General features: G+C 43.1%; 1 protein-coding gene across 7 annotated transcripts in view; it reads left to right on the top strand.

Annotated features, from left to right (window-relative positions):
• Positions 1-13,682, top strand: part of LOC126162936 (leukocyte elastase inhibitor-like) — a 192,561-nt gene that overhangs the window by 67,731 nt on the left and 111,148 nt on the right. For all 7 annotated transcript variants that reach the window (XM_049919764.1, XM_049919760.1, XM_049919766.1 and 4 more), the window contains exon 7: positions 7,447-7,588. In XM_049919764.1, coding sequence (XP_049775721.1) covers positions 7,447-7,588 — 142 coding nt within the window. The remainder of the gene's footprint in view (positions 1-7,446; positions 7,589-13,682) is intronic.

The raw sequence follows: 13,682 nt of genomic DNA, 5'->3' as shown, positions 1-13,682 counted from the left end.
GACTAAAGGCCGAAATACTAAATGTCTTTTTCCAAAGCTGTTTCACAGAGGAAGACTGAACTGTACTTCCTTCTGTACATTGTCGCACAGATGACAAAACAGTAGATATCGAAATAGACGACAGAGGGATAGAGAAACAATTAAAATCGCTCAAAAGAGGAAAGGCCGCTGGACCTGATGGGATACCAGTTCCATTTTACACAGAGTAGGCGAAGGAACTTGCCCTCCTTCTTGCAGCGGTGTACCGTAGGTCTCTAGAAGAGCGTAGCGTTCCAAAGGATTGGAAAAGGACACAGGTCATCCCCGTTTTCAAAAAGGGACGTCGAACTGATGTGCAGAACTATAGACCTATGTTTCTAACGTCGATCAGTTGTAGAATTTTGTAACACGTATTATGTTCGAGTATAATGACTTTCTGGAGACTAGAAATGTACTCTGTAGGAATCAGCTTGGGTTTCCAAAAAGACGATCGTGTGAAACCCAGCTCGCGCTATTCGTCCACCAGACCCAGAGGGCCATAAACACGGGTTCACAGGTAGATGCCTTGTTTCTTGACTTCCGCAAGGCGTTCGATACAGTTCCCCACAGCAGTTTAATGAACAAAATTAAGAGCATATGGACTATCAGACAAATTGTGTGATAGGATTGAAGAGTTCCTAGATAACAGAAAGCAGCATGTCATTCTCAATGGAGAGAAGCCTTCCGAAGTAAGAGTGATTTCAGATGTGCCGAGGGGAGTGTCGTAGGACCGTTGCTATTCACAATATATATATAAATGACCTTGTGGATATCATCGGAAGTTCACTGAGCCTATTTGCGGATGATGCTGCAGTATATCTAGAGGTTGTAACGATGGAAAATTGTACTGAAATATAGGAGAATCTGCAATGAATTGACGCATGGTGCAGGGAATGGCAATTGAATCTCAATGTAGACAAGTCTAATGTGCTGCGAATACGTAGAAAGGAAGATCCTTTATCATTTAGCTACAATATAGCATGTCAGCAACGGGAAGCAGTTAATTCCATAAATTATCTGGGAGTAGGCTTTAGGAGTGATTTAAAATGGAATGACCATATAAAATTAATCGTCGGTAAAGCAGATGCCAGACTCATATTCATTGGTAGAATCCTAACGAAATGCAGTCCGAAAACAAAAGAAGTAGGTTAAAATACACTTGTTCACCCACTGCTTGAATACTGCTCACCGGTGTGGGATCAGTACCAGATAGGGTTGATAGAAGAGATAGAGAGGATCCAACGGAGAGCACAGCGCTTCGTTACAGGATGGCGAAAGCGTTACGGAGATGATAGGTAAACTCCAGTGGGAGACTCGGCAGGAGAGACGCTCAGTAGTCCGGTACGGGCTTTTGTTGAAGTTTCGAGAACATATCTTCACCGAGGAGTTCAGCAGTATATTGCTCACTCCTCCGTATATCTCGCGAAGAGACCATGAGGATAAAATCAGAGAGATTAGAGCCCACACAGAGGCATACCGACAATCTTTCTTTCCACGAGCAATACAAGACTGTAATAGAAGGGAGAACCTCCGCCACACACCGTCAGGTGGCTTGCCGAGTATGGATGTAGATGCAGATGTAGATGATTTTTGTTTCCTTCCTCGCAGTTCGTTTTCACCGGAAAAGTGTATTTACAGCTTATCGGCTTATCATTAGAAAACTGTTACGGAATCTGAATTTGCAGTAACAATAAGTGAGGCTCAAGGTTAGACAGAAAGGGAGGAAGAGGAAGTGGGGAAGGGAGGGAGGGGGGAGAAACTGGACATAGTGAGGGGGGGAAGAGGAGAAGGACAAGCAGAAGGAGATTAGTAGTTATGTCCAATTCTTATGGATGTTTATTAATTGCGAAGCATTTTCAGTAAAATACAAAGTGAAAGGAACTACTCACTGTGAACACTGAAACAAATGTAAGCCAGATCTAGGCAAAGCCTCCAGGAACAAATGATGTAAGAGCGACCGTCGTCTCAGCAGATCATTCCCGAATAAACACAACCGTGGATGAGTACCCAGTGACTGCACTGATCATGCCAGTCACATACGACATCAACATGCAAATGAAACGCCTGCTAAGTCATGGATGAAGACTCGAAAACCTGACACGTGGTAAATCTCGAAACATGAACCCGTTTAACAGTAACACGTCAAGAAGCGCCTTACTGTTTCCCTTTCGAGGTAGCCAGTGCTGACAGATATTCTCACCACAGTTGACAGGTTGAAGATTGAGAGTGCTGCATACTGCCTGGCATGCTGTCAACTGCTACACATCCCCGCTGCGTGATGGGCTGCACGTCTGCGTCCTGCCACGTCTCTAAAGGCACGGTGCCCTCTTCCGCGTCTCTATTTCCAGAGATCCGCTTCTATACACCTCCAAAACCCGAATTTCGGCTTCCGTGTCTCGAAGCAGTGTCTCAAAAATTCCGTCTAGCCTCTGAGATTCCCATGAGAAAGCAGAGATGAATATCTCTCGATCAACCTGGCATCCTCCAGTTTTAGAGGGAACGCGTTGCGGGCGGACACAACACTCTGCCAAGCTGTTCTTTGAGCAGAGAGGCCGACGTGTAAAAATAATTTATTCTGCATTGACTGGTCGCACGACACAGTTCATTATTATGTAAACTGAAGGTGAAAAGGAGAGAAAGGAAAGGTAAGGATTACTGGAGTCAGCTGGATCGCGACTTTACGCGAAATCAGCGGCGAGGAGTGAAAATATGCGCCGACCGGAACTCGAAACCAAGACCCCCTGCTTACTATACGCAATCGCGTTCACCACTGCGCCATCCAGGCACAGTGTTTATCGCAACCGCGCAGGCTAAACACGCCTCCCAGCCGACCCACACTCTCACCGAGGGTCACCTATGCGCAGCCCCCGTCCACGTCACTCGCTACTTTGAGATTGGCGCAGGAGACACAACGTAATTGTTTATCCGCACTGAAGGTGGCGGAGTTATGACACATCTACATCTACATGACTACTCTGCAATTCACATTTAAGTGCTTGGCAGAGGGTTCGTCGAACCACAATCATACTATCTCTCTACCATTCCACTCACGAACAGCGCGCGGGAAAAACGAACACCTAAACCTTTCTGTTCGAGCTCTGATTTCTCTTATTTTATTTTGATGATCATTCCTACCTATGTAGGTTGGGCTCAACAAAATATTTTCGCATTCGGAAGAGAAAGTTGGTGACTGAAATTTCGTAAATAGATCTCGCCGCGACGAAAAACGTCTTTGCTTTAATGACTTCCATCCCAATTCGCGTATCATATCTGCCACACTCTCTCTCCTACTACGTCATAATACAAAACGAGCTGCCCTTTTTTGCACCCTTTCGATGTCCTCCGTCAATCCCACCTGGTAAGGATCCCACACCGCGCAGCAATATTCTAACAGAGGACGAACGAGTGTAGTGTAAGCTGTCTCTTTAGTGGACTTGTTGCATCTTCTAAGCGTCCTGCCAATGAAACGCAACCTTTGGCTCGCCTTCCCCACAATATTGTCTATGTGGTCTTTCAAAATGGTTCAAATGGCTCTGAGCACTATGGGACTTAACATCTATGGTCATCAGTCCCCTAGAACTTAGAACTACTTAAACCTAACTAACCTAAGGACAGCACACAACACCCAGTCATCACGAGGCAGAGAAAATCCCTGACCCCGCCGGGAATCGAACCCGGGAACCCGGGCGTGGGAAGCGAGAACGCTACCGCACGACCACGAGCTGCGGACTGTGGTCTTTCCAACTGAAGTTGTCCGTAATGTTAACACCCAGGTACTTAGTTGAATTGACAGCCTTGAGAATTGTACTATTTATCGAGTAATCGAACTCCAACGGATTTCTTTTGGAATTCATGTGGATCACCTCACGATTTTCGTTATTTAGCGTCAACTGCCACCTGGCACACCATACAGCAATCTTCTCTAAATCGCTTTGCAACTGATACTGGTCTTCGGATGACCTTACTAGACGGTAAATTACAGCATCATCTGGGAACAACCTAAGAGAACTGTTCAGATTGTCACTCAGGTCATTTATATAGATCAGGAACAGCAGATGTCCCAGGACGCTTCCCTGGGAAACACCTGATATCACTACAGTTTTACTCGATGATTTGCCGTCTATTACTACGAACTGCGACCTTACTGACAGGAAATCACGAATCCAGTCGCACGACTGAGGCGATACCCTATAGGCCCGCAGCTTGATTAGAAGTCGCTTGTGAGGAACGGTGTCAAAAGCTTTCCGGAAATCTAGAAATACAGAATCAACTTAAGATCCCCTGTCGATAGCGGCCATTACTTCGTGCGAATAAAGAGCTAGCTGCGTTGCACAAGAACGACGTTTTCTCAAACCATGCTGATTACGTATCAATAGATCGTTCCCTTCGAGGTGATTCATAATGTTTGAATACAGTATATGCTCCAAAACCCTACTGCAAACCGACGTCAGTGATACAGGTCTCTAGTTCGATGGATTACTCCTACTACCCTTCTTAAACACTGGTGCGACCTGCGCAATTTTCCAATCTGTAGGTACAGATCTATCGGTGAGCGAGCGGTTGTATATGATTGCTAAGTAGGGAGCTATTGTATCAGCGTAATCTGAAAGAAACCTAATCGCTATACAATCTGGACCTGAAGACTTGCCCGTATCAAGCGATTTGAGTTACTTCGCAACCCCTAAGGTATCTACTTCTAAGAAACTCATGCTAGCAGCTGTTCGTGTTTCAAATTCTGGAATATTCCATTCATCTTCCCTGGTGAAGGAATTTCGGAAAACTGCGTTCAATAACTCCGCTTTAGCGGCACAGTCGTCGGTAACAGTACCATCGGCACTGCGCAGCGAAGGTATTGACTGCGTCTTGCCGCTTGTGTACTTTACATACGACCAGAAACCAATTATATGAATCCATTGTATGTGTTCTTTCGGGAATGTCGGAAAAAACAAACACTACACATTCATACAATTCACAATTTTCCTATTTTTTAACCAGTTCTGGACCGCACAGCTTGGGGGCACAATGTTTGGAATCTTGAACGTGCGCGCCTCGCCGAAGCCTTGTCGTAAAATACAAGACCCTTGAATGCCTATCTGGCGCTGGTCATTGCTTCCTTCTCAAGTGACCTAAACTTCAGGCGGCCCCTCGACCCCTCCTATCGTGTCGTCCAACAACGATTCCGTCAGATTCGTACATCACAACAAAAATGGGACGTGCAACTAACTATACAGAAGTGGAGATAAATTAAGATACGTATCAGCTGCTCAGTCTTTCCAGTCACTGATGTCACTGATATAATCAGCGCCAGATATTCATGAAATTGGTAGAAACATGATACAGATTACGATAAAATGAATAAATAGCAATTATCGATGAGACATATCAGTCCACACTTGATTGATGCGTTTAAAAACGTCAGACTTTTAACATGCTGTGAATTTACATATCGATCTTTGAGAACGTAAGCAACATTTCTCAATACTTTACTGAATTAATTAACGGCTTTGGCCACAGCTGATGACCTACCAGATTGGCAGTTATTGTCATAAAAGTCATACCGTTGTCCATGGGTATAGAACAGGGTGACCGAAAAATCCGTTAACATTTGAAAATTCAATACTTGACGGAATAATGTAGATAGAGGAAAAAATTGACACACGTGCTTGAGATGACTTTGTGTTTTACTGAAACCAAAAGAAAACTGCGAAAAATGGCCAACAAATGACGCTTCATATGATACAAAAGCAGTAATTAGCATCACAATTGATTTGTGGCATAGACGACGTTCTCTATAACAATTACTCAACATATTCGTCGTCATTCGTCAACTATACCTGCAGTCGAGCGACAATGTTGTGAACATATCAGTATGTGTGGTGAGAAGCTGCTGTCGGATGTTGTCTTTTAACATCCATATTGAGGTCGGACTATGGCGGTAGACTTGCAACTTTAGGCAGCCCTACAACTAATAATCCCACGGATTGAGGTCTGGGGACCTGGGAGGCTAAACATAACGAGCGTGGTGGCTCAGTACATAATCAACACCAAACGATGTGCGCAAGAGATCTGTCACACATGTAGCAACGTGGAGTGGACCGTCATCCTGGATAAAAGTCGCATCTTTCAGCAACTGCTCATCAGCCAGGCTAGGGATTATCTAACTCCCTCTTTCACTACAGCTCATTTCATACACGATTATCATGGAGCGTCACTGAGTTTTCCTGCACAGCGGCATCTGTTGGCCAGTTTTTAGACTCGTATCTGGTTTCAATAAAACCACATGTCATTTCAGGCATGTGTGTCAGTTTTTACCTCTCTACTTACATTATTCCGCGAATCGCTGCATGTTAACAGACTTTCGGGTCATCCTGTGCGTTATTCAGTCAGAAAGATTAATAAAACGTGTTGTGAGAGAAAGGCGTCTACTGTTTATCCTGAATAGCAGTACGCGCGCAATTGATCTAGCGTTTGAGATTGCAATTAGCCCATGAGAGAATCCTGAAGTTTTTAGTCGGAGTAAAGGGGTTGAGGGATAAGCCATTTGTTCAGTTATGTAGAAATAGAGAAACCACGCGGAATTAAGTCAGGGAGGTTGCGCCTTTGTTCAAAAACGTCCTGTCTGAACTTATGATTCCCGGGAAGTGTGTGATCAGCATATGGTATTAGAACAACACGACACTGATGGTCAAAAGACCGTGTTCCTTGTTTAGAATAGCGGTTCTCAGTTTGCTTTGTGTGTTTCAGAAGGATTCAGACATTTGAGGGAATTTTAAGTACCAGTTCGTTGCTGACTACAGACAACGGCCAATTATGCCACCAACATAAACTCATTTCGAACGGCTAATGTAGGCGAATGAGTATGAGCGTGGCTTTCTCGACACAAAATTTCTAGGTTCGCTGACGAAAGTGTGCAAATCAGGCCCTTTCCTTGGTACATGAAAATGGATATGCCTTTCAGGATAGTTTTCGTATTATTTAATCTGTAGTTTACAGAAAGCGCCCTGACGTAATGGAAAACTTCCTTAATCACCAAAAGAAACCAGCACGTTGAAAGACATAGCCGGAAAGGCAGTTTTGCTCAGATGATAGGAAATTCAATCCTTTGCTAATTCTGTGCAGACGAGACAGACTAAAATACGATGCTCGAAGTAACAAACTTCTGTTCCAGTGTGGCAAAGAATTGTTATGGGTTCAGTGTGATTTCGTGGTTTCTACCCCTTCAGCTCTACAATATTCGCACTCATTGCCTTTACTACCACCTTTGACTCCTTCAAAGAAAACTGCCGCTTTTGACTTCTGCATAGAAATCTGACTTCCGTATGTCACGCCTTTAGATGCGTCAACTATTTTAATTACACACTAGTGAATTTATAATGTCACTCAGATTTAGTCATAACTTTAATCCTTTAATCTACATCCTATTTTCAGCTCGGAATGATCGACATGTTTGATGACTTCGCCTCTAATTTCTCTGGAATTACTGACGAAGAGCGACTTAAGGTCGACAAGGTCTTACACAAGGCTTTCGTCGAAGTCAACGAGAAGGGAACAGAAGCCGCCGCTGCTACTGGTAAGAAGTTACGTATTATGCTCGTAGGCTTGTTTAGCTGTAAATTGTCTACTCTCTTCTTTACAAAAGTATCACAAGATTCAAATACTTGAATTTAGTATTCTGCACTTCATCAAAATGTCGTTCTTCAGCGATTTTTCTTGTTCCTTGTTACCATGGGAGAACTGAGATGTTAGTGAGCTGCAAAAATGCTTGAGCAAAGTGTCTGGTAGAAGGATGAATAAATAAAAAATGGTCAATAGAGTCAGGATATTTGACGTATCGCACATCTGTATAGATGAACAATACAGTCAAGACAGTTTGCACTTCTGAACATGAGTTGTGAGAAATGAATTCCTACTTGCCAATCGAAGGTCATTACGTACCATCACTCGACTCTGCTGAGCCACCAGCTTCGATGAAAATTATGTCCGCTGTTGTGATTAATAATGATGTTGCGGCTATGGTTTCAGACATCCATGGGGAAACAAATAAAAGCTCATATAAGCTGCAGTCATTGCTTTTATTTGTGAACATGAAGTCACTATCGAAACCGGTGCCATAGCAGGTTATGTTCTTTGAAACTGTGACTGCAAGTAAAGACATTTTTAAAACAACTGAAATACTCTGACAGACAAACATGATATGGCAAGTGTAAACATAGTAAATGTCATTGATAAAATCAGCGCCAGATATTCATGAAATTGGTAGAAACACAATACTGATTACGATAAAATGAATCAACGGCAATTATCGATGAGACATATGAGTTCACACTAGACTGATGCGTTTTAAAACGTCAGACAGTAACATAGGTCAACACGTGCTGTGAACTTACATATCCATCTTTGGGTACTTAAGCAACATTTCTTAATATTTTACTGAATGAATTAACGGCTTTGGCCACAGCTGATAACCTACGGGATTGGCAGTTATTGTCATAAAAGTCATAGCTTTGTTCATGCGTATAGAACAGGGTGACCCAAAAATCCGTTAACATTCGAAAATTCAACACTTCACGGAATAATGTAGGTAGAGGTAAAAATCGACACACGTGCTTGAAATGGCAACGGGTTTTATTGAAACTAAAAGAAAAGTGCACAAAATGGCCAAAAAAATGACGCTTCATATGATACAAACGCAGTAATTAGCATCACAATTGATTTTTAGCAAAGACGATGTTCTCTACAACAAATGCTCAACAAGTCAGCCGTAAATAATGCAGTCTAAGAAAAAAAAAAACGAAAAGGAAAAAACCAACGTACCACGAAGGTTTTATACGAATGGTACATAAATCAGTAGATGTGATGTACATATACAGAAAAATAGATGTTTACAGTTTTGGAAAAGTTGGATGACTTATTCAAGAGAAAGAACTTCACAAATCGAGCAAGTCAGAAGCACGTTGGTCCATCTCCGGCCTTCAATAAGCAGTTTCCAGCTTGGTCTACATTGACAGAGTTGTTGGATGTCCTTCTGATGGATATCGCGCCAAACTCTGCCCATTCGACGGTTTAGGTCGTCTAAATCTTGAGATGGTTGGAGGGCCCTGCTCATAATACTCCTAACTTTCTCAACTGGGGAAGAGATTCGGCGATCTTGCTAGCCATGGTATTGTCAAGGAAAAAGCCAAGCATAGAAACTCTCGCCGTGTGTGGGCGGTAAATATCTCGCTGAAACGTAAGACCAGAATGGCTTGCCTGGAAGGGCAACGAAATGGAATATCGTCGACGTAACGATTTGCTGTAAGGGTGCCGCGGATGACAAACAAAGGCGTCCTGCTGTGAAAAGAAGCGTCACCGCAGACCATCACTCCTGGTTGTCTGGCAGTATGGCGAGTTGACCATCAGTCTGGTATGCCATCGGTATCCGGAGCGTCTCCAGACACGCCTTCGACTTGGAATCTCATCGATTGGAGTAGTGTCGTCTTCAGTGAGTCCCGCACCGAATTGAGCCCGATGAACAGCGAAGGGTGCGGAGAGTGGTGGGATGCCATACTGCCCGACAATCAGCAGTGATTATCTGGGGCGCCATTTCTTTTCATAGCAGTACCACTTTGGTCGTTGTCAATGCACCATCACGGCACAGCGGTACGTCGACGATATCCTACGTCCCGTTTTGGTGCCCTTCATAGCAAGCCATCCTCAGCTTACATTCCAGCAAGATTGTGCCCGTCCGCACCCAGTGAGAGTTTCTGTTACCTGTCTTCGTCCTTGACAAATCCCAGCTTGGCCAGCAAAGTATCCAGATCTCTCCGCTTTATGGGATTATGGGATGGGTGTTCCATTCGGTTTGTTATTTTGACCAGTTGGTCAGAATTCGGCACGACGTACCTCAGGAGGACATCCGACACCCCTGTCAATCACTGCCAAGCCGAATAACTGCTTACGTAAGGCCAGAGGTGGACCAGCACGTTACTGACTTTCTCTTGAATAAATCATCCAATTTTTCTGAAACTGTAATCGTTTTGAAACCTGGTAATTAAGGAAGGCAGGATTGGGTTACGGTTGTGGATGGGGCCCAAATAAATTACTATTGGTTTGTATTGCAATTTCACTCATTTATTTTTAATAAATAATTTTTGAAAACAAGCCAATCAGGTCGCAAGAACCTACAATCAAGAAGCTGTCAAACTCACACGCCTCACTGGACTACGGCGGCAAGGCGAGGAAATGTACACTGCCGTTATACAGGGTGTTACAAAAAGGTACGGCCAAACTTTCAGGAAACATTCCTTACACACTAATAAAGAACAGATGTTATGTGTACATGTGTCCGGAAACGCTTAATTTCCATGTTAGAGCTCATTTTAGTTTCGTCAGTATGTACTGTACTTCCTCGATTCACCGCCAGTTGGCCCAATTGAAGGAAGGTAATGTTGACTTCGGTGCTTGTGTTGACATGCGACTCATTGCTCTACAGTACTAGCATCAAGCACATCAGTACGTAGCATCAAAAGGTTAGTGTTCATCACGAACGTGGATTTGCAGTCAGTGCAATGTTTACAAATGCGGAGTTGGCAGATGCCCATTTCATGTATTTTACATTTTCGCTCTTCACGCATTAAAACTGCCGCGTGAAGCATGACGCTTTAATTTCTAAATCTACATCTACATGGCTACTCTGCAAATCACACTTAAGTGCCTGGCAGAGAGTTCATCGAACCATTATCATTCTACTTCTCTACCATTCCACTCTCCAATGGCGCGTGGGAAAAAGGAACACCTAAATCTTTCCGGTCGAGCTCTGATTTATCTTATTTTATTATGGTGATCATTTCTCCCTACGTAGGTGGGTGTAAACAAAATATTTTCGCATTCAGAAGAGAAAGTTGGTGACTGTAATTTCGTAAACAGATGTCGCCGCAAAGAAAACCGCCCTTGTTTCAGTTACTGCCACTCCAACTCGCATAGCATATCAGTGACACTCTCACCCCTATTGCGCGATAACACGAAACGAGCTGCCTTTTTTAGCACCTTTTCCATGTCCTCCGTCAATCCTACGTGGTAAGGATCCCACACCGCGCAGCAATATTCCATCAGAGGACGGACAAGTGTAATTTAGGCTGTCTCTTTAGTGGGTTTGTCGCATCTTCTAAATGTTCTCCCAACAACTCACAGTCTTTGTTTCGCCGTCCTCACAAGCGACTATTAATTAAATTGCGTCTTTCCAATTTAATCTGTTCTTAATTGTAATTCCTAAATATTTAGTCGAATTGACAGCCCTTAGATTTGTGCGATTTATGGTATACCCAAAATTTATCGGATTTCTTTTAGTACCCATGTGGATGACCTCGCACTTTTCCTTGTTTACTGCCAATTGCCACTTTACGCACCATACAGAATTTCTCTCGAGATCATTTTGTTATTGGAATTGATCGTCTGATGATTTTACTAGACGGCAAATTACAGCGTCATCTGCAAACAATCTAAGGGCGCTACAGTCTGGAACCGAGCGACCGCTACGGTCGCAGGTTCGAATCCTGCCTCGGGCATGGATGGGTGTGATGTTCTTAGGTTAGTTAGGTTTAATTAGTTCTAAGTTCTAGGCGACTGATGACCTCAGAAGTTAAGTCGCGTAGTGCTCAGAGCCATTTGAACCAGAGCCAATCTAAGGGGGCTGCTCAGATTATCACCTAGATCATTTATGTAAATCATGAACAGCAGTGGGGTTATGACACTTCCTTGCGGAACGCCAGATATCACGTCTGTTCTACTCGATGATTTATCGTCTATCAATACGAACTATGACCTCTCTGAGAGGAAACCACGAATCCAGTCACACAACTGAGACGATAGTCCATATGCACGCAATTTAATTAATAGTCGCTTGTGAGGAACGGTATCAAAAGCCTTCTGGAAATCTAGGAATGTGGAACTGATCTGAGATCCCTTGTCGACAGCACTCATTACTTCAAGGGAATAAAGAGCTGGCTGTGTTGGACAAGAACGATATTTTCTGAATCCGTCATGGTTATGTATCAATAAGTCATTTTCTTCAAGGTGATTCATAATGTTAGAGTACAGTATATGCTCCAAGATCCTACTGCAATTTATTACTTGTTCAGTACTAAATGTATTCGCGACACAGTTTGTAGAGAGTATTATTCACCTGTACCACTGAAGTATCAGCAAAATTATATCATTGTACGACAAATAGCTCAGGAGATATGACGTCAAGTTATGGGACGCGAGAAAAACTGCAGCCTCATACATAACGTTTTAATTTGTTACTTCTTTATTACTAACTCTATTCGCATCACATGTTACAGACAGTATTCGCGTACAATATTGAATGTATCAGCAAAATTATATTATTGTACGACTGGTATTTCAGGAGATATGACGTCAAATATTGAGATGAGTGAAAAACTGCCGCATCATGCATGACGTTGTAATCTATTACCTGTTTAGTACTACCTCTACTCGCAACACATTTCGCAGACAGTACCACTGGATGTACCTAGAGAATATATCATTGTACGATACGTAGTTCAAGAGATATGACGTAATAAGCACCGATAAGCGACGCTTTAATTAATTGCTTCTTTACTCCTAACACTATTCACAGCACATCTTGCAGCCAGTAGCCACATATACCACTGGATGTCCGCTTATGTCGTATAGTATTATACTGGGGTTGGAACTTTAATAGTGGAAACTATTTATTTGCTGCAAGTACAAAATAGATAGGTGTTTCAAAGTTTTACTGACCTTCAAAGTAGTCACCAGCATTGTGTATAACCCGTTGCCAACTATGTGGAAGTCGAAGGATACTCTTAGCAGTGCCAGTTGTGTTGACAGTTAGAGATGCGCGGTCTATTTCCCGACGAATTTGTAGCAGTCGTGAAGCGAATGCCGTGAAGTGTTTCCTTTAGTTTAGAAGTCGAGTAGAACTCACGAGGGCTTGAGTCAGGGGAGTGCAGTAGGTGGTATAGCACTTCGCAGCCCCATCAGTCAAACAAATCAGTAACAGCTTGCACTGTACGTGCTTGAACATTGACCTACAAACTGATGGCCAGGTCCTGCAGAAAGTGTCATCACTTCTGTCTCTATGCTGTTCATTTTTGGAACACAACCTACGACCAGCTTAGAGACAGAACATATCAAGAAAGTAAAATCTGTTTTTGTAGTGTACGTCAAATCCGTCAGCTTCATCGCCAGTTGTATTTCTGTGGTTGTACCGAGTTACAACATACTATCTGTCGTGTGCGACTAACCTCATATTCATCGATACAAGATTTTCATACAATTTAGCGGTATTTCAGATAATTTTCCAAATCCATTATCCGTAATTACGCATTATTGATCGAGTAAAATTTGCATTATTGATCGAGCTGTCGTCCTGTCGTCCTCAGTCGCGAGTGATTTTATTTTAATAATTATTATGTTGTGTCTAACTACCGTATTCAGAAAGCCATTGTAGGGAACTAATAGATAATAAACGACCAGACACAAACTGTCTACTAATAAAAGAATTTACAATGAAATGACAACCCTTAGCTGCTTACAGGCGTTGACATACGTCAACGGGGACAGATGAAAATGTGTGCCCCGACAGGGACTCGAACCCGGGATCTCCTGCTTACATGGCACACGCTCTATCCATCGGAGCC

The sequence above is a fragment of the Schistocerca cancellata genome, chromosome 2 (genome assembly GCF_023864275.1).
Source record: "Schistocerca cancellata isolate TAMUIC-IGC-003103 chromosome 2, iqSchCanc2.1, whole genome shotgun sequence".
In the NCBI taxonomy this organism is placed as follows: Eukaryota; Metazoa; Arthropoda; class Insecta; order Orthoptera; family Acrididae; genus Schistocerca; species Schistocerca cancellata.
This window is presented reverse-complemented; position numbering and strand designations above follow the sequence as displayed.